Here is a 19,576-nt window from a genome sequence, read left to right on the forward strand (position 1 = left end):
AACCATGAAAATACACGTTTCTATGCCACTACGAATTATACATCTATCAACTGTATTCCGTAGGAAGCAATTATCCGAATATCTTAGCATTTCTGAATATGTACGTACGTCGGTCTCTTCGTTCAATCTGTTGGCTAGTCCACGCGCAGTCAGGCAGGCGGGCAGTTTTAAAACGCCATTATATTCCAGTGTGCATAATCGGCGCATCTTTCCCTCGAAGTCAGTGAACAACGGAAAATTTACAATCTCAGTTGAAAAGCAGTTATAAGCGCTGCCGTGAGCATCGATAATATTCCAGAAGCTCATTAGCGATCCAGGAACGTCTATCCCCTTCCTAGCCGCGGGAGTAATTATCTGTTACAACCTAGCTCGGCGTACGTACACAGCGTATAACAGCAGATCAGCGCAAACGATTAAGCTCAAAAATAGTTCATGGGAACCCAGGTAAGCTAATCTCCATCGCATTAGTGTTGTTCCATACGTATAAAATGCTTTCCAAGGAGGAAGCACCTGCACGCATCTTTACCGCTCCCGGGGTCATCACTTTCGAAAGCGAACCGACCACCTTTGCCGTCTGCTCGCTATACCAATTCAATCGTCTTATTCTAATTGCTATCTGACCCACAAATCACCGAAGGTCTGAACGCCAGGCGAGGAAAGTCTGCCTATCGAACGAACCTGCAAACAAATTCGTGAAAACACAGTGTAAGTATACGTTGATTTACGAATTTTCTTGAATTTTTCTAACAAAGTACCTTATTTGGACTCTGGCCACAAAAATTATTGACATACCGTTGTGTTTCTTGCGAATTAATTAGCTTCGAGTATAATAAATTTCTTATCGTTCAGTATGTAGGCAGATACTTTCTTATGACCGCACATATTTGATATGTATTATGAAAATGAAAAACCTGAATTCGTGGAACAGTAAACGTAGAAGGTGATATAAAAAACGCTTCATTAGAAAATAAGGATATGTACAAATATGTGCAGATATTTCTGTAGCTACGGTATTTGCGTGCGAGTCGCTGATATTAGATTAAGATATTAGATAAAAATCGGTTAACGATGACGAATATTCGTATGAAATTTAACGACTGAGAAGTCTTTTAAGAAACAAGATAAAACCGACTGGTAAAATTCTTAAAATCAAACCAATCTTTTCCAAAAGATATAACCATAACTCAACTTGTGATTTCAATCGGGCCGCTAATAATCTGTTACAATGGCTGGCATAATTCTAAATAATCAATTTAAGAAACAAAGAACGAGATTGGAAACTTTCAGAAACAAAATAAAGATGAGATGAAATGATTGTTTGACCGAAGAAGAATAATTGTGGCGAATGTTTAATATTAATACTCGAAGTTTTGATATATTGGATAGAAACATCTAATTTTAGAGACGGTATTAACGTGGAATACCAGCAAAATGAAATTAGCATTACAGGGAGCAGAGAATAACTTTTATCTTTACAACCGTTTTGTGAGTTCAAGTTGATTCTATTATTCTTCGTTTCCGTGTATGTTATTAACGATCTGGGTACATGCTGACTAACGAATTGGAGATTTTTCGCCCTTTTCCCCGCGGAGCGTGTCTTAACAGTCCAGCCAAAAGCATTTATTAAAACTTCATACCCTCTTGCCTATTCTGAAGAGACGTAACGAACAAGTAGCCCCAATTAAGAACGAACGCAAAACAATTACGACCGGTGAAACGATATCTATCATCGTTGAGGCTCGTATCTCTCTGCCATTTTACACCAGCCGGTTCATTTTTTATGTCTATTAACCTATCAACGAATGTTTTCCTCGACGAGGAAATAACGAATTATTAATCGCTATACGCACAATAAAATTGACGTTGAAAGAACAGAGCTACAGATTCTTTAGCCGATGTTTCTAGCTTAGATACTAGACTCGATTAAAAATTAATGGTATTGCAAACTAAAAGCTATCAAATTATATCGTTGGAAAAATAAGTATCGAAAGCTTTCCTTTCTTCTTGATCTTCTTCAAAATACTTTAAATTTATTAGATTTACGCTTGAGATTATTTACGATGGAGATCGTTCAAATGAAAAAAAGAATTGAAACAAAGGAGAAAAGCTTAATACAGGTCATTAAAAGTTTCAATATAAAACACAAAATTTTGTTTCTGCGTTTGCAAAGAATATTCAATGTGTTTCAATATTAAATTGACACTTACGTATAAATTTTCTGTCATTGATAAATGGACTGAGGTCTTTAAATGTATGTGTTCCCATAAAGAAAGCCCAGAGCTATGTTTTTATTCTACATTCAACGTTACAAAGACACGATATTGAACTTTCCTAAATATAAAAGCAAATGGTTAGTTAAATATCTTTTAGTCTGTCGGATGAAAATTATAAACTCCTAAATTCTTTCTTCTACCGCTCTATATGCGCTGCTTGTTCGCTAAATCGATGAATTCCACGAAACAAAAGGTAGAGAAAATTCGTGTGATTATATTAGATGAGCATCGATCACACGCAACAAATGCATTGGCACTAAAATTTCAAACATCTCAAAAAGTGGAGTTAACCACTTGACCTGCGAGTCGCTTATATATTAACGGACCATCCCAAAGCGACATGGCGAAACATGAACCGGTATCATAGTAGCTTACGATAAGCAAGGTCGCGAGTCAGAGTCGTGCTCTCCGTTTCGCGAAATTTACGATCGTTCTCGGTAAGGTGCAGCTTAGATCACGGGAAAAATCGCTTGGTTCGCCACCGAGCCGACCTACCTACCCTACGATCCGCGCACGTTCGTACGCGGTCTACACGAATGCAAGTAGAGAGAGTTTCGTGGTGGACCGAAGAGTCGGTTCTCGACGAGGCGTTCTACCACCCGCAACCGACAACAGGCCAGGCCGGGGCAGAGTCTTAGGCCAGGCCAGGCCAGCGAGGAGTCGTGTAAGAAGGGGTTAAGAAACTCTCGAACTAAAGTGCCTACACCGGAAGCAGGGGCCTTGCTTTCTGGGCTAATAACCCTACCCACATCGACACGCGGCATCTGCGTGCGCGTGTACACGCTTAGACGAGAGCACAGAGAGAAAAAGAGAGGGAGAGAACCGATAGAAGCGTGCAAACAGTGAAAGAAGGAAAAAGAAGCGCGATACACGACGGGGAAACCTTGCACATTTGCGTGTGCTTGAGTCGAAGAGACGCACACGTAAACGGGGATCCCTTATCAGAGTGCAAAGCCAGATTTTATGTACGATCAACTAACCGACCTGGCGATTCGTACGCAAATCGCGATTGGCTTTTCTCAGCACGAACTTACAATTAGAAAAATTCCGATGTTTTACGCGAATTACTCGCGAGATATATTGATTAGTAAATCTTTATGCATTTATTAGTAAATGTAAAAGATGACACGTAATACGCGAAAATATATCAAATTTTCAAAGTAAAATCCTGACATAATATGTAGAGGATGGAAGAAATCTCTTTACTTGGGTTACATCCTTTCAGCTGTACTCGTAGAAATATGAATTTATATAGAAAGTCGCGATTTGTTAATTAAATCTATTAAATGAGGAGCAAAGGAAAGTGATAATGATACATAACTTTTTAGTGTCAATCTTGAAATTTATGATTATTTATGTCATCTTCTTGTGATGAATAATTTTATGCGAGTATTAATTTATTCCTTGAAAAGTTACTATAGACGTTTATTCATCGAACAATAACGTTTGTTAAGATAGATTCGACGATGTGCTATTTAAAATTAATACCATCTAAATTTAGCTTAAACAGAGCATCGTTGTGATTATGCATATTTAAAGGAAGAATAGGAGTGAATGATGATTATGATTCACCGTGAATATGTTCAACAATGATGCCATTCCATACATACATAGAATCTTCTTTGTTTACGAAAAGACTATGACAGCATCAAGAATTATTGAAATTGGTGAATTGTGTTTAGAGCGTGCAGTATAATTATATTACATATAATATTTGCTATGTTATAATAAATAGTAACATGTAGCTAAACATCAATGACCACGATATTCGACGAAAACCGAATATTGTTACTATCAACGTGAGATCTGTACGATATTATCTGTAATATAATCACAGTAACAACAGATAATTAATAAGAAATATGAATATGATTGGCCATGAATATTCATAAGTTTTGATACAGTTACTGGAAGGCAGTTCCATTCGTACACACCTGTGGGTCACTGAAGTATTCGGAGGCAACGATCCACGGTATACCATATTTTACGAAGTAAACCATTTCGAATAATCCTCTCCGCCACCGCGGCACTACGCAATTACCGGCGTTATCTTCATCTGCCCGTGTTTCCATAAAGTGCAAATTCTTGCGGGAATTCTAGTTACTCGTGAAAAATTAATATCTTTTTTCTCACGGTGTACCGAATAAACCGTGGATATACGGTTAAGCCACCAATTAAATGCAGAGTTAACCCGAATACGGTGCTTCTCGTCCGCGAGCGGCGAAGATAAGCCGGCGCGTACGTGCGTTGCTCGACCGCGAGCTACTTAATAAAACGAAATTAATTTGTAATTACGTTAACCCGGATGTGACCCGTTCCCCACGTCTCCGTCCGATATCCACCTAAGACAACTATCAAAGTTCCGTGTTCGTTCGAGGCTTCGTCGTAAAAAGATACTACGTCATAAAGATCGACGCGAAGCATTCAAGTCTCTTACGCTTTACGGCGTCCATCTTCTATTTTTTCGTAGCAGCCGTGTATCTTGAACGTTGTCGCTTCGTAGCGAGTACTTGACACGATGTTTAATTACACGGTTGAAGAGCAACGGAGAAGCAGGAGGGAGCGAAAGAGAGGGAGACGACGAAACCCTTATTCGTTATCACGGAAAACGGTACAGTATCCCGTTTTCTGCTTCCTCCGCTCTCACGTAACGAATTAAGCACCTGTACGTGGGATTAGAAGGTTTCGGCTGACATGCCCATATCTTCCTGTCTTTCTCGCTCCACCACCACGATTCTCCCTCCGGTTTCACCTGTCTCTCTTTCTCTCTCCCTTTCTCTCTCTCTCTCCCTCTCTCTCTCTCTCTCTCTCTCTCTTTCTCTCGCGCCTATATCTTACTCCCCGATTCCTCTCTTCCTTTCCCGTTCCATTCGACCTCTTTGTCCTTTTCTGCCCGCCATCTCTCCCTCCCTCCCTCCCTTTCCACCCGCCTTCCACGATCCGCCTTCTCCGTCTCTGTCTGTTTCCCAGTCGCTTGACACATTCGCGCGGAGAAAATGCAACGAGCTCTCCCGTAGCCACGTATATATAGGAAGGGAACGGATGTCTGGTGTGTAAGGAACCGCTAAAATGGTGTTCGCTCTTATCCGAAGATCTAGAGCGGCGATGCGAAGAGAGGCACGCGGAGGGCTATACGTAAGGTAAAAGGGGGCTCATGACTGGTTGGTCGGTCGGTCGGTTCGTTCCTTCGTTCCTTCGTTCCTTCCTTCCTTCGTCGTTGTTGTTGTTGGCTGTCTGGTTGGGTTGGTTAGTGCCGTTACCAGAAAGAGGCCACCTAGGTTCGCAAGCAGCCGAGTTAAACCTCGAACTTTCTTCGTAATGAGACACCAGCCACGAAATGACAAACGTAATTAAAGCAGACGTATAAAGGGAGACGGGAGGTCAGGGATCCCCCGGGCCCCTCCTCGAGGAAACACAACCGTACCACGCAGCTTTTCACAATGGGAAACGCGTCGTTGCTCTTTTGCTCGTCACCGTGAGCACCGGCTCTGGTGGAATGCCATGGATCGACCACGTCCGGACAACCAGGACCCATTCAGACGCTTCTGCCAGTCATTTTGGAACCACCTCACCACGCAATCGCTTCACTCTTTATTCGTACGCGTAATTTTATCGCCACGGACCATCTTCTCTTTTCATTTCATCCTACCTGTTCCTTGTGTTTTCGTCTGGCAAACGTCCCACTATTGATACTCTCGAGGTGGCTGCAGATGCCAACGATTGCGTAATCTTGTACACGTATACACCAGCTTATTATTATAATGGTATACTTCCATGTTTGAAGAGATCATCGGCGTTAATTCGACTCGAGTTGTGAATTGGTATTTCCACGTGACGTGATTTGATTCGCTTTTTAATCGGTAACTCCGCGAGTTCTTCCTGCGCTTCTTGGATTGATAATCTTCATTCGTATTGAGGCAATCTTGCTTCTTCTCGTGTCCATATAGGAACCCGAACATCGACTACGATAAAAGAAATTTCTTGTACAGTTACGAAATAAATATAGAGAATGAATGATCGTGATAATTTATAATCAATGGTAAAGACACAGATCGTCATGTATTTATATCACCAGTAGCCAGCAATCGTTAATGAGATATAAGTTCTCATTCGTTTCGACGATTAATTAAATATTCTAACGCAATTTTGTCCATTCGAAGTTCTACCAAAATTTCCAATTTTCTGATGTGTCGATGTTCGATCGAGTGGAAGAGATTCAGATGCAAGGGTGGCGAGCTATGAGAACGTGTAAATTAAAGGAAGATTTAAAAAATTCGGGACTAGTTTGTACGATGTGGCAGTTTTTCAGGTAATCAGAGGTTCAACCTTGCCCCGTTTTACGTCTCCTCTGAACACAACAATGGAAACGCAATGGTACAATACATTTCACTTTTTCGCAACGTGTGTACCGGGGAGCCTAAAAGTATTGCGCGATTTCCTACGTCTTACCGCGAGAGAACTCGCCTCCTAGACACAATGTAGATTTGGCCGTGTACCGTAAAAGCGTAATTATCATCTTTCGAAACGTGCCGGGGTCTTTCCAGAAACGTCGGTCCGTTTCCTTTACGAAAAAAGGAGAAACACTGTAATCTTGGCTTCAAACGTTCTTATGCGTGGTTTCTTTACGAAAAGTCTTCTATCAGTGATTAAGTGAAATGAAATAAAAAATATTGTAAAACGTGGCATACTACTGTTATTCCACTTATATTTCTGCTTGTACGTGTTTCGATAAAAATTTTGAATTTTACAATTATACGTATAGTAATACAAGTAAGAATCTTGTTATTGCTTTTGTAATATTCTTTTTACACATTTTTTATTTAATAGACATAATAATTATGTATACGTTATACTGTCTTTTATTGTGAGAGTGTTCTTAAGATCCCGATACATTTATTTTAGATTTATAATGTAAGTATATTTGTAGAGCATTTTCTACAATTTCTATTCTGTCTCTTATTTACTATAAAATATAGCCAACATTTGTATTCTTTAATGATTTGTTATATGATAATCACTATCTCTTTATACTTTTCTTTCATAAAGTATTCTAGGCTATTCTCTGTGTCATACTCTTCCTACTTTCCTTGGAATATGTATTTTTTCTTCTCCTACTGAAATTTCCATTTTTCATACGATGGTTTCTCTGTATATATAATTAATTTCTACATGTTTTACATTTTCCCTATATTAGGTAGCATAACTAAGTAAGTTTCTTCCTTCATATTTTCTTATAGTTTAGATAATTGTAATGTCTCTATGTTTCTTACCTTTATGCCACGTTAGCGTTACGATAACAGAATATCTTCCATAAACATAAATGCATCAATTTGTATAAGATAGTCCAGTAGCAGTAAATTAACTTTTTCAATTAACCCATTTCATCCATACGTGGCGTATTATAACATATTCCTTCAATTAACTAAAATATAGCATTTTTAAGATGATATTCTAATTGATTTATTAATAAATTCTAATTTACTCAAGTACTCCATAGAACGATATAATTGTCTAAATAAATGCTATTGCAATTATTTGGAACAACGTGCGCTATATTTACCAAGGCTAAAGCGTATCCATTTTTATACAATTCAATTTTTCCTACTTCCAACAGCTACTTCTCCTTCTCCTTAAAAGAACAAATATCCACCGCGACAATATGCAAAATACCGATACAGCTTTCTTTACGGGTGTATCATCAATTTACTCGCTCTCGACACTCAAGTTCGTGCAACGAACAAACGTACGACGTTCTCGCATAATTCCCAAAGGGTTAGGTTGTTTTTGTTTCTCGAGCGAAAGAGCTCTCCACCAGAGCTGCTGTGTACGCAGATAAGGGGCATCGATTCGATCGACTGGATCGGAAGTAGCCCCATCCTCAGCAGCGGGCCGAGTGGCTCGATAAGACACGCGAATCGCGCGCGAAATGCCGAAGCTTATTTATTGGCAGTCGCGTTCCTGCGTGCGGAACGCCGTGCCGTGGCTTCCACGCGAACCCGACCGAATACTTTTCTGTGATTCCAGCCATCCCGAAGCCCACGGACCGCGTTACATTCCTGCTTCGATCTTCCAGCGATCTCACCAGGTCTTCTTCCTTCACGGAGCAACAGCACCCACCGGGTGTATATTCACGCGCCGCGGGAGCTCGCATAAAACTGCTCCCGAGTTTGGTGGGGTCAGAGATCACGTTACCAGCCGATAAAGATCTCACGTGAGTGATTGTCGATGATATTTCACTTAAGGGATCGTCAAAGTCCGCCGCGCACACGGCCCGATACCAGGAATTTCTTCCTGGCTACATCAACCCTTCGCTTCGCTCTTTCTACTCAACTTGTTCTCCGGCCGTACACGACTTCGATTACTTTGTGTAAAGTCTCTACCTGTCATGATACTTGCGTAATAGCTGTGCATTATTTACCACATTTGTTGAGATAAGTGTATTTTGATGCTTTAACGTAGTTGTGATACCTTTTGATATATGGCTGCTGATTCGTTAAATCAACTGACTCCATGAGACAGAAAGTGGAGAAAATTGATAAAATCATGCGAAACAAGCGTCAATCGAACAAATTGCTTTAGCAATAAAATTGTTATGTTATAACAATTATAATTATGAGTTATAATCACTTTGGCCTGCGAACAACTCATCTTCGGGTTTCGATCGTGTTTTTAATAGGGCGCTGCGCTTTGTTCCGACAATTCCTGGACATCGCGGTCCTTTTCCTAAGTGCAGATATCTAAAAACCACAAGTATCGTCTTAATACAGTTCTAAATACTTGCATAACTGATATACTGGCGTAACGATTTACGCGGAGTTAAACATATTGTTTCTTACTCTAACGTAGCTTCTTACATGTAGATCACATAAATGGAGTCTTCCGGTTTTAAAAAAAAAGGATATTTAAGAAAAACGTCAATGTAAGTTGCACGAGAAAATAATGAAAACTTAGGAAGATCAGAATAAATTTTTCATATTCGTTGTTACTGTTCATATTTTACTCTAAAGCAATCTCTTCTTTTCGAACGAAGCAAAACTTCATTTTTAATCGTAGTCAGTGTTATGCGAGTAAGGTTAGTGCTCATGGTTGTGTTTCCCACAAGTCAACTAAAACTGATCAGGATTAAAACAACGTATTTAGAATTAATAAAATCAAATAAGGACTTACGACTCGTTAATATATTGTGAATGAAATAAACACCTTAGAAAAATAATTTGTTGTCCGCTTAAATTGAGGAATCGAGTTTTTAGAGAAATCTATGATTAGAATATAATAGGTAGAATACATCCGCCAGACAATATTACCAGTCACGAAGATTAGATTTATTCTTTTTGTCAAGCACGAATGTTCAAAGTTCACGATACAAGAGCAATGAATTGCATTATAAATAGAAAGAAATTGACACTTAAGTTCCTAAATTAATATCAATCCGTTATCGCAGCTATTTATTTGCAGTGGCGCCACCTCTTGCAAATTAAGGGGAAATCCAGGTGTGCATATATACAGACGTGTGTATTCATAGAGCGCCACTCAACACGCAGCGAACGTATCACTCGTTGCTCTTTCTTTATCTTATTCCTTTTTCCCATTTCCTACGCTTGTTTCGCATTGGCTCGCGGTATGTATACTTCCTTGATAGTAGGAGTATGCGTTCGCAGTGCCATTTAATTAACTAAACGTAGCATAGACCGATAAACGGCACGTATCAGCCATAAACTTACCACCGCCTTCGACGCTGCTGATAACACTCTATCGTTGTTAGTTTCTTACCCACTGTTATGTCAGCAGCAGTGCACGAAAGTACCTTCACGCCCACGTTTCTTTACGTATACCGGGGATAGGAACTGCACGTACGGTAAAGAAGTATGCATTCGTGCGCTACACGCGTATGCATGTGGGAGTCGTACAACGTTCGTCAGAGATGGCAACAAACACCCCCTACCGAAAGAACGGTTTTCAGCTTGACGTCTTTCTTACTGCAATAATTTAGGGAGTTCTCCACTGATCGTAAAATTCATATTTCACATTAGCGTGAGGAGAAATTATGTTTATTCGTTTTCGTGCGTTATTCAAATTACCTAATGCAAATAGTATGCAACTGTTCTTTTTATACGAAAACCAATAGCATGCAAAATTTTCGGCATTATAAAAAGGCACCGTTCACATATCGTTTCGTATCTCGATACTGGTATTACGATTTAAACAACGGAAACTTCGTGCTTGATAAAATGAATAATCAATCAAGTTTATATATTTCTACTTTAACATATGCTGTCACGTGATTAAAACACGATAAACTGCGTTATTCGCAGAGATCGATACAGTATATTGATTTCGTAGTTAATTGTATTTTACGAGATTCCACGATCATTATTACGGAACGCGTAGAAACGATTATTCGCATGGTATTCCACTTCCCCTGGTTAATTAAGGTAACAAAATATGTTAACCATTTCCTCTTATCAATGAGCGTCGATTATGCCAACTTCTAACTACTGGAATGTTTTTAATTTCTGCGAACAATTCAGTCGATATATATCTTGCATCAAATTTAATCCTCCTATCCACTTTAAGATTCAGTTTTCTTCAATTTAACCAAAAATGATGAAATTTAGCGTATTTTAATAATAATTGGAAAACTAAATATCAAGGATACTTGATTCTTTTCCAAAGAATACTCCAGCATCTTAGATATTTGTTTAATTTTTCTCAATATTTTTAAGCAAAACATTCATCACATTACTACACTATTGCTATGAGTGCACTCGTAATTACGTTTTTAGAAAAACTGTATCTCTTTAAATTATTATCTCATAACAGTAGTTCTTCTTCTAAGAACGATTAATTTTCATTCAACTATGAGTCGAACATGTCTCGATACAGTTTAGTTTTTATAACGTCGTTTCTATCTCGTTGCGCATCTGATATCTGACTACTAGAACGCATGACTATCTAAAAAGCCGAAAAATTTCATACGAATCGAATTACGATTAAATTATGATAACTATGAACGCAATATTCGTCGATTTATTGTACGACCTATTACGAAATGCTGCCAATTGCAATCGACTTGCAACATGTAAAAGCAGGGGAACCAGGGGTAGGTACGCGTTGAGTCAATCTGATATGACGCAATTTCTATCACATCTGGCTAAAAGCGGCAATCTTCGCGCTCGTAACACCTACGGCCATTAATAATTCCTACCCGGTTCCTTTACCACGTGGGTTTTCTCTGTACAACTGCAAACGACCATTTCTAGAGGCACGTTAAGATCGCGGCTTCTGTGTGCGTAATGCAGTGGATGCGTCTTGGTCGTTGGTTGTCCGACTCTTGACTCGATTTCGCGACCGCAACTCGAGAGATATATCTCTCCCGATTTCCTTCCCTCTCGTTCCTTCCCTCGTCTCTTTTCGTTTCTTTTTGTTACTCATCCATTCCTCCGTCTCGCTTACCTACGGCTATACCGGCTCGTTCCCTCTTTCTTCTCGTCCCTCTCACCCCTTCCGTGGTTGTGCTGATTCTCCCTTCTCCTCCCACCCCGCCAATGGGACAGGGAGATAGCAGACCCCGTCGAGGAGACAACATAAAGATTTAAGACTCCAAGATGCGCCAATAAACATGCTGCGGCCGTGCAGTCAGCCTGCGCTTCTCTACTGCGTTCGCTTCTGTTCCGTTTCATTCGGTTCCGCTCTGCTCCGTTCCGTTCCGTTCTGTTCTGTTCTGTTCTGTTCTGCTCTGTTCTGTTCTGTTCTGCTCTGTTCTGTTGTGTTCTGTTTCACAGCCAGCATACGGGCAACGCGCATGTGCATATGTGTGTATATATATGTGTGTACGTGTACATACGAGCACCGCTTCGTCCACCGTACACACGAGGATGCAGGTTGCCTCTCGTATGCACGTGGTGCCACTGCGCGGCTGCGTAACGTGCTTTCGAAAAGTGTCTCGATGCGTATGCAGATACGCGGCTTAGCATGAATAGTATCTAGATCCAGCCGTGGATAACCCGCAACGATACCAGCAGATCCGAGCGCTGAAGCTGGATTTCTACTAGAAATCGCCAACACCGGAAGAGCCGTTTCTTTTTTCTGTTACATAGAACCGGTAGAAAATATTTACCTACGCAAGATTTATACATAATTATCATTTTATCTTTCTTTTCTTTTTTAACTCAAACTAATCTGTACGAGTATACATTAGCAAAGTATGCGCGGGGCCACTATTCACCGGCATGCAACTCCTCTTGCTCCGGACACTCTTTCATTTACCGCCCTAATACATTCATTAACGTTACGAAGATCGTTAAATGGATCTGCCGTCCCGTTCCTCCCACGACAAAATCACTTGTCCTTTAAAATCCATTCGAAACATCGTCCAAGTGATCTACGACTTCTACTCGAACGCGTCGCTGTCGCGGAGGAAGAGGCCTTCCGGATAACGAGACAGAAGTACACCTGCCGCGTTCGTAGAGGAGGCAGGACACAGGCTGAAAAGTTTTCAATGCGAGGACGGTCGTACACCGCAAAAGTAGTAGATCGGGACGTTGGTCGTTGAAGCGGCAAGAGGGAGTCAACGGTGGAACCGTTGCTACTGCTCCAGCTCCTACTTTTGCCTGTCCTCTCGCTCTCCTCCGGCCCGGCTTATTTATTCCTCTCTCTGTCACTGCCTCCCTTTCTTCTGCGACTTCTTCTTTATTTCTGTCCTTTTGCCCGTTTTCTGCTTCCGCAAACGACAGCCGCTTATTTATACCCCGTCTTTGCATCGCGCGGGAGCGAGCGAGGGCGCTTTTGCGTTTACTCGCTACTGCCGTTCTCTCTGCCGCTTCTGTGTTCCTCCGCCAGTACACTTTGATTCTCTACCCTTTCGCTCTCGCTCCCTTTGTCGTTCGATACTCCTTCTCTTTCGCGTCCTCCCTCTCTCTGTCTCTACCTCAAACCGTGGCCGACCCGTGTGCTAGCGAAAACATCAACGGCCAGGCACTTTGCTCACGAACACCGTGAGATGCGCTCGATGCGAGAGGCAATTCCGCGACTGCATCACCTGTCAACGCGGCATCGCGTTCCAACAGGTCTATATTACATGCAGCATGTGGCTAGTGGCTACTCTCGGTAATCGCTGCTGAGCCCGCCACCACCGGCTAATTCGTCCAACGAGAAATTTATGACGGCTACCGTTTTTTTCGATACGGACGCGTTGCTTAGGAAATAAGAGGCAGCGATGCTCGTCGCCTAATGTCTTTAATATAATTCCTTCAAATAAGTATTCTGGTTATTTATAACAGATCTTCTCAATATTCAATATATATCATTCTTTTTTTTAATATGATTAATGGTTGTCAATAGAAAAGAAAGAACGAATGAATGGTCAAAGTCGTATACGTGCTAATTAAATTATTCCGACGCAAACAGTTAGAAGTTAATCTTTTCAATGTGATTTATTACCTACAGTTACTGGGATATGATTTGACTGATTTAAAGTAAAATGAAAAGTTAGCAACACCGCGTGAGAAAGACACAACAAGTTGTAGAAATGCAAACTAACTCTGTTCCCTGGTAAAGTTCGAGAATTTGCATCATCTCTGATGAGATTCTTTATCAGAAAGCCGGATTTCGCTGAAACCAGTGGTGGCTTACGCAAATTGCATAATTATGCAACGATGAAATGTTGCGTTGGCTCTAGCGCGATCTTTTGATGCGCTGATTCCCTAGATCGTGAAATATGACGCAATTGAGTGGATTTGACGTGTTTCCACTCGAGAAGAAGAAAGAACAGTATCTTGACAGGTTCACAAATTGGGAATTCCAGGAGAAAAATTTAAGAAAGATTATGAATTGAAGACTGATAACGCCCGTAGCTGATATGGGAAGCTTAGTTTTTAATTCATCGGCAAGAGGACTAAGTAAATATTTCTATATTTAACTCGCAACAAATGGACGTGCTGCTGATATAGTCAATGTGTCGACAAAATGGAACGCCAATCTCTCCTAGATGCTCTATATCTTCCGAATCAATTTCGATAAGCGCGTATCGATGACGCAAGGGGTCTTTTACGCGAGAAAAAAAGAACGAGTCGTTAGGTCCGATCACGAAATAGCCGAGCGATTGGAGGCGCGGTACGAACTATGGTTCGTGCTCGCCCCTGCTAAAGCTCCGAAGACCCGAACAAATAAATGCTGAAAAGAGGAACAAAACCGACATTATGTGGCATTAACATACAAAGTATGTCAGACCCGCGGTCCGCAGGCATAACATAGTATCGCGGCGTTCGCATACCCCGCCCGCTTTGCAGTGACCAGCAAGACGGGAAAGCATTGGAAAGAGACCAATCCCGAAAGCGATGTTTATAAAAGAGAGAAGAGTAAAGGAACGAAAGAGAAGGGTGAGAGGGAAAAAAGAGAAAGAGAGAGAGACGCAGCGAGTGTCGAATGTGCTCGAGTAGAGGCGATAGATCGTGTGCAGAATAGAGAGGGCAGAATGATGAACGCAGAAAGGTGTGCGTGCTGTGGAAAAGGAGCAAGGAGGAGGACGAAGGAGACAAGGGTAAAGAAGGAAAGGAGAGCGAGAGAAAGAACTGAAGGAGAGGAGAGAAACGTTTACGCTATCCGCAGTCCTCCGAAGTCCAGACCCATCCCGTCTCATCCCATCGTTTCGTTGTCCCCGTGTGTGCCACGCGGTGCGGCTTAACGCAAAAGGACCCACAGAGCGGGAGCAGAGTAACAGAACGCGCAGGAAAGGGAAAGATCCGAAGGCAGCAGCAAGCCGGTGGCAAAACGAAAAATCGGCCCGCATATATCGAGCTGGCCTGCGACGACGACGACGACCGCGGTGGCGGCGGCTACGACGACGAAGTTGGGACACACACATAAAACCAAAGATTCCTTGTGTCCCCGCTGCCTAGTGGACTTCTGATCGGCTACCGCTAGCGATGGTTGCGAACTTGGTTAAATACAAGAGAGAGCCTCTTTCAAATAAACAACTAAATACACGATTCTACATTCTTATATATATATATAGATATATATATCTTTTTATTTTTATTGATTTTATTTGTTATACTTTCTTTTTTTTTAATTAATATCGAAAATTAAGTTATCGAAAACAGATAAATTACAAGAACAAACATTCTGAATGCAAAAATTTTATAAAATATATTTAACAAATATATAATTTAAGAATTTGGTTGTATAAGATATATGTAATTAGAAAGATATTGAAATTTGTATTTTGATTTTCGAAAATGACCGAATTTTGAATTTTATATAATTTGAAAATTAGCAGTTTCAAATGCATCACAAGCGAAGTAAATCCTAAAATTGCTAACAATCAATGTTAATGATTAATAAATGAAGTACTTTTTGGCAGTACTTTTCCATTCTTTATAACTTTTGAAGCAACTTTTATAGCAACCGAATAAAAATTTTAATGAAATTTTAATTACGTTTGACTTCAATTTAATGCGATACATTGTAGCTTTCATTTCGATAACTACGGACATTAACTATACATATGTATCTCTATTTAAGGAATGTCTCCTTCCAATTCCAAATGTTGCGCATGCCCAACGCTATTCACCGCCTTTACGCAGCTTTTGCAGTTTTGTGTTTACTTTTGTGCTCAGAAACTACTAACGGAAATTTATACTTGTGTCTAAGATTCCATATATTCCAATATATTTACACATGCAATATTCTATGGTATGGGGCCCCCAAGAAAATTATTAATTAAAAATTCGAGAAAATGAGTCAAATCGAAGAGTAATGTAAAACACATTGTTCTAATTATGCTAACTAAATGTTTATTTCCATAAATATGCATGGAAAATCCAATGATTGAAAAAATACATTAACCTCCTAATGTTTAAAATGAATCAACAATATCAATTAACAATTTTAACAATTACTGTAAACAAAATAATATTTCTTTAGAAACAACTAAAGATAAATGATTTATATGCATCTTATAATATAAAAGTTAACACAATGTCATTGAAATATAAGCACTATTATAATTTGAATTACAGACATTTTTTTGATATGGACAAAAATATAATATTATTTCGTTTTTTTGTTAACATATATTAGGTAACCCTTTGAAGATAAAATACCACGACATTTTAGATGAATTTGGTATCTTGTAACCCAATATGAATTTGTATTAGCGTTGAATATTCTATTTAGATCTTCTTGAGGTAGAATTTCTGTAAGTAAAAAAACTTAATATTGGATGACATGTTATTTACTTTATTATTATTACTGTATCAAAATGCACTTACGGCCAGGATCATTATGTGTTAATAATTGCACATCATTTTCTTTAGTGAATGTCTGCAAAGCTGGTGGTACAACACAACAGGTAGCTAAACTAATTTGTACAATATTTGGCTTTATCTGTTCAAATAAAGGTAATATAGAATAGACACAACACTATAGAAGTAAACATTAAAAAAAAATATAAACAATGATAATTTTACATTTGCCCATTGAAATAGGTCAATAAACATATTTGTGTTGAGATCACTTAAACCAACACTTGACAATTTGCCTATTTTCACATACTCTTCTACTCCAGCCCATAGATGTTTCAATGATTCTAATAATTCTTCTGGACTTTCCTTGCTTGAATAAGCAATTACTAAAGATTCAATTGCATTTATATTTAGAAAACTACAAACTGAAAAGAAATGATATGCAACAGAACATTATTTAAAATACAATCTGGAAATAAGAAATTATAGCTCATACCTTGATCTACTGCCTCTTTCAGTAGGCTTACATCAGGTGATGAAATAAATACCTTCACAGTTATCTTAACATCTTCTCTATTGATATCTTGCAAAGCATTGTCTTCTACACCTTGAATCTGAAAATAAGTAACTTTTCATTATAACGATACATTCTTCAAAAACATTAAACAACAAATAAGAAGTGATCATACAATTATTGGATTTTCGCCAGTGCCTTCATTGTCTCGAAGTATAATTTTTAGCGTTTCAATTAACTGAAAAACAAAATCATAATATAATAATATCATAATATCATAAATATAATATTTTACTCAGCTTTAATAGAGACATAACCTCGAGAATTATGATCCTGATTATGATATATGGAAGACTTAGTTCATAAGTTTTATCATTGAAAATTCAAAAACTGACCTCATCTGTAGGATTTTGACTTGCTTTTGCTTTTGCTTCATTTAAGGAAAGTATATTTCCAGTTCGAACTAGTATATTTTGAGATAACATAGTATGGTACAAAATCGCAAAAAATGTTAGCAAGCGCGTTGTAGATGACTGACTAGAAGTATTACGAAAACTAATGACATAGATCGTAATCGACGATCACTTGCTTACGATGACTTTGATCGTAGATGACGTGGCTGACTAGGCAATTTTAAATCTAGAGATAATATCAATAAAATTCCAGCATGAAAGAATTTATATACACACATGCATGTGGCTTTCTGAATTTGTACTACAAACATCGTATTACTCAAACCATTCTTAAAGTTTGTTAAGCACGAGTTGCTTTCAGGCTATCTGCGCAAAAATGCACTTGTTAGACATAATTACGTAATTAGCATTCTAGAATTACAGATTATGTAATTGTAAACAGTTGCCTGGAACATATTTCTTTGTATAATTATATATACATCATATAAGTATATATAATTGTACGTATATTTATATGACGTGTGAAGTGGAATTTGAGTTTTATAAATTACAATCATTACTATTATTACAATCATTTATGATTAAATTTTTGTATAATAAAAGTGATATAATTTTTTTAACAGCAAGAAGCTACCAATTTTATAATTTTTTGGAAATTTATAATTTTATTTACGCCCATTACAAATTCTAATGTATACACATCGAATTTACATTTTCAATATGTGTAGTTCAACAAACATAAAATGCAATGTTAGATTGATAGAATTCAGTTATGGAAGTAAATTAAATAACACATTAAATTTTAATTACGATATTCTTATTGCAGGCATAATGTATAGTTGGTTTTGGTTGATAAAATACAATTGGTGGTACTCAAAAATAGACTTAAATCAAGCAATAAGATTAATAACATAGATACGGTATTTCATTGGTACCTACAGTATCTACGTATCCACTTAATATATTAATAAAAATGTTAAGTATAACAGATAGCGCAACAGTCGTTGTAATAGAAAAATTAAAAAACCACTCTATAAAATGGATGCATCACGGCTATCGGTGATGTGCAAAAAATAAATACATTCTGCTTAGCATTTATAATTTACTGAAGTCTAAGCAGTGACAGAATAGATTGTAAAAAGAAAACTTGTTAATAATAAAATTATAATTGTGCAATAAAAAATGCCTGCTGACGTACTTGGATATATATATGCCGCTACAGTAGCGGCTGGTGGTGTACTTGGTTATGTAAAAGCCCGTAAGTTTATATACTATTAAACATTATTATTATTCTAATAAACGTTAAATACAATTTATTTATAAAATTATTTGTATCATCTTTGATTAATTACTTTCCATACTTGATTCTTTATCATATAATTTTTATTTATTAAAAAGCAATTAATACAAAATACTTTCTTAAAAAATAAAAATTATGTAATTTTTTAAAGAATCAATTCCTTCTCTGGGAGCTGGGCTTATCTTTGGATCTGTTTTGGGCTATGGAGCTTATCAAACTTCTCAAGATCCCACAAATATTAGAGTTTCTATAGCAGCAACTTCTCTCCTTGGTGGAATTATGGGTTATCGTTATTATAATACTGGTAAAATAATGCCAGCCGGGGTAATTGCTCTACTAAGGTACTATTTTATATAATAATGTTGTACATTTGTATTCTATATAATAATTATGATAAAATTAAATTCTTTTTTAGCTGTTTAGTATTTGTGAAGACTATTGTAAGATCTTTTACTGGTGCAGCCCTTGTTAATGAAACATTAAGTAAAGAGAGTAAGACAACATAAATATAAATTTTTCTGATAATTCCACAATTTTTATTTTATTGTCTAAAATATACTAAATATGCATGTATAGAATATACATAACATAGGTAGTTTAAGGTGAGGAACAATTAAATCTATAAAAAGGGAGAAGAAAGTAACTAAGGTAGACTGTACTGTGTGTATTGGGTGTATTGTGCTGGATGTATTATCTGTGGTACTTAAAATGGTTGACTTGATGAATGTTAGGAATTTAAATATTGTGAGTCTGAATTCTAATGCTTGAAACCTTTTTTGTTGTATAAAACACTTTCCTTCAGGAATAAAATTTATGTTTGTTATAGTACACTA

The 19,576-nt window shown here is 38.1% G+C and overlaps 2 protein-coding genes and 1 long non-coding RNA gene across 8 annotated transcripts; 1 reads left to right on the top strand and 2 right to left on the bottom strand.

Annotated features, from left to right (window-relative positions):
* Window positions 1–5,939: 5,939 nt before the first annotated feature.
* Window positions 5,940–9,606, bottom strand: LOC138189806 (uncharacterized). 6 transcript variants are annotated; one of them, XR_011176134.1, is made up of 5 exons: window positions 9,441–9,574; window positions 9,128–9,385; window positions 8,742–9,010; window positions 7,834–8,653; window positions 5,940–7,695 (listed from the first exon to the last, which is right to left on the bottom strand). It is a non-coding gene; the product is annotated as an uncharacterized LOC138189806 (long non-coding RNA). The 6 variants fall into 6 exon arrangements; XR_011176133.1 differs by having other exon boundaries at window positions 5,940–8,653; window positions 9,128–9,379; window positions 9,474–9,593; XR_011176132.1 differs by having other exon boundaries at window positions 5,940–8,653; window positions 9,110–9,385.
* Window positions 9,607–16,111: 6,505 nt separating this feature from the next.
* Window positions 16,112–17,879, bottom strand: Gclm (Glutamate-cysteine ligase modifier subunit). The gene is made up of 6 exons (XM_069127371.1): window positions 17,426–17,879; window positions 17,206–17,268; window positions 17,013–17,130; window positions 16,742–16,941; window positions 16,544–16,658; window positions 16,112–16,468 (listed from the first exon to the last, which is right to left on the bottom strand). The coding sequence occupies exons 1-6, from the start codon at window positions 17,513–17,515 to the stop codon at window positions 16,323–16,325; spliced, it is 732 nt and encodes a 243-aa protein (XP_068983472.1). The 5' UTR covers window positions 17,516–17,879; the 3' UTR covers window positions 16,112–16,322.
* Window positions 17,880–18,625: 746 nt separating this feature from the next.
* Window positions 18,626–19,249, top strand: LOC138189695 (transmembrane protein 14C). Its single transcript, XM_069131812.1, has 3 exons — window positions 18,626–18,701; window positions 18,895–19,084; window positions 19,159–19,249. The coding sequence occupies exons 1-3, from the start codon at window positions 18,626–18,628 to the stop codon at window positions 19,247–19,249; spliced, it is 357 nt and encodes a 118-aa protein (XP_068987913.1).
* Window positions 19,250–19,576: the final 327 nt, after the last annotated feature.

Source organism: Bombus flavifrons, chromosome 2 (assembly GCF_040668555.2).
Source record: "Bombus flavifrons isolate JBK064 chromosome 2, iyBomFlav1_principal, whole genome shotgun sequence".
Classification (NCBI taxonomy): Eukaryota; Metazoa; Arthropoda; class Insecta; order Hymenoptera; family Apidae; genus Bombus; species Bombus flavifrons.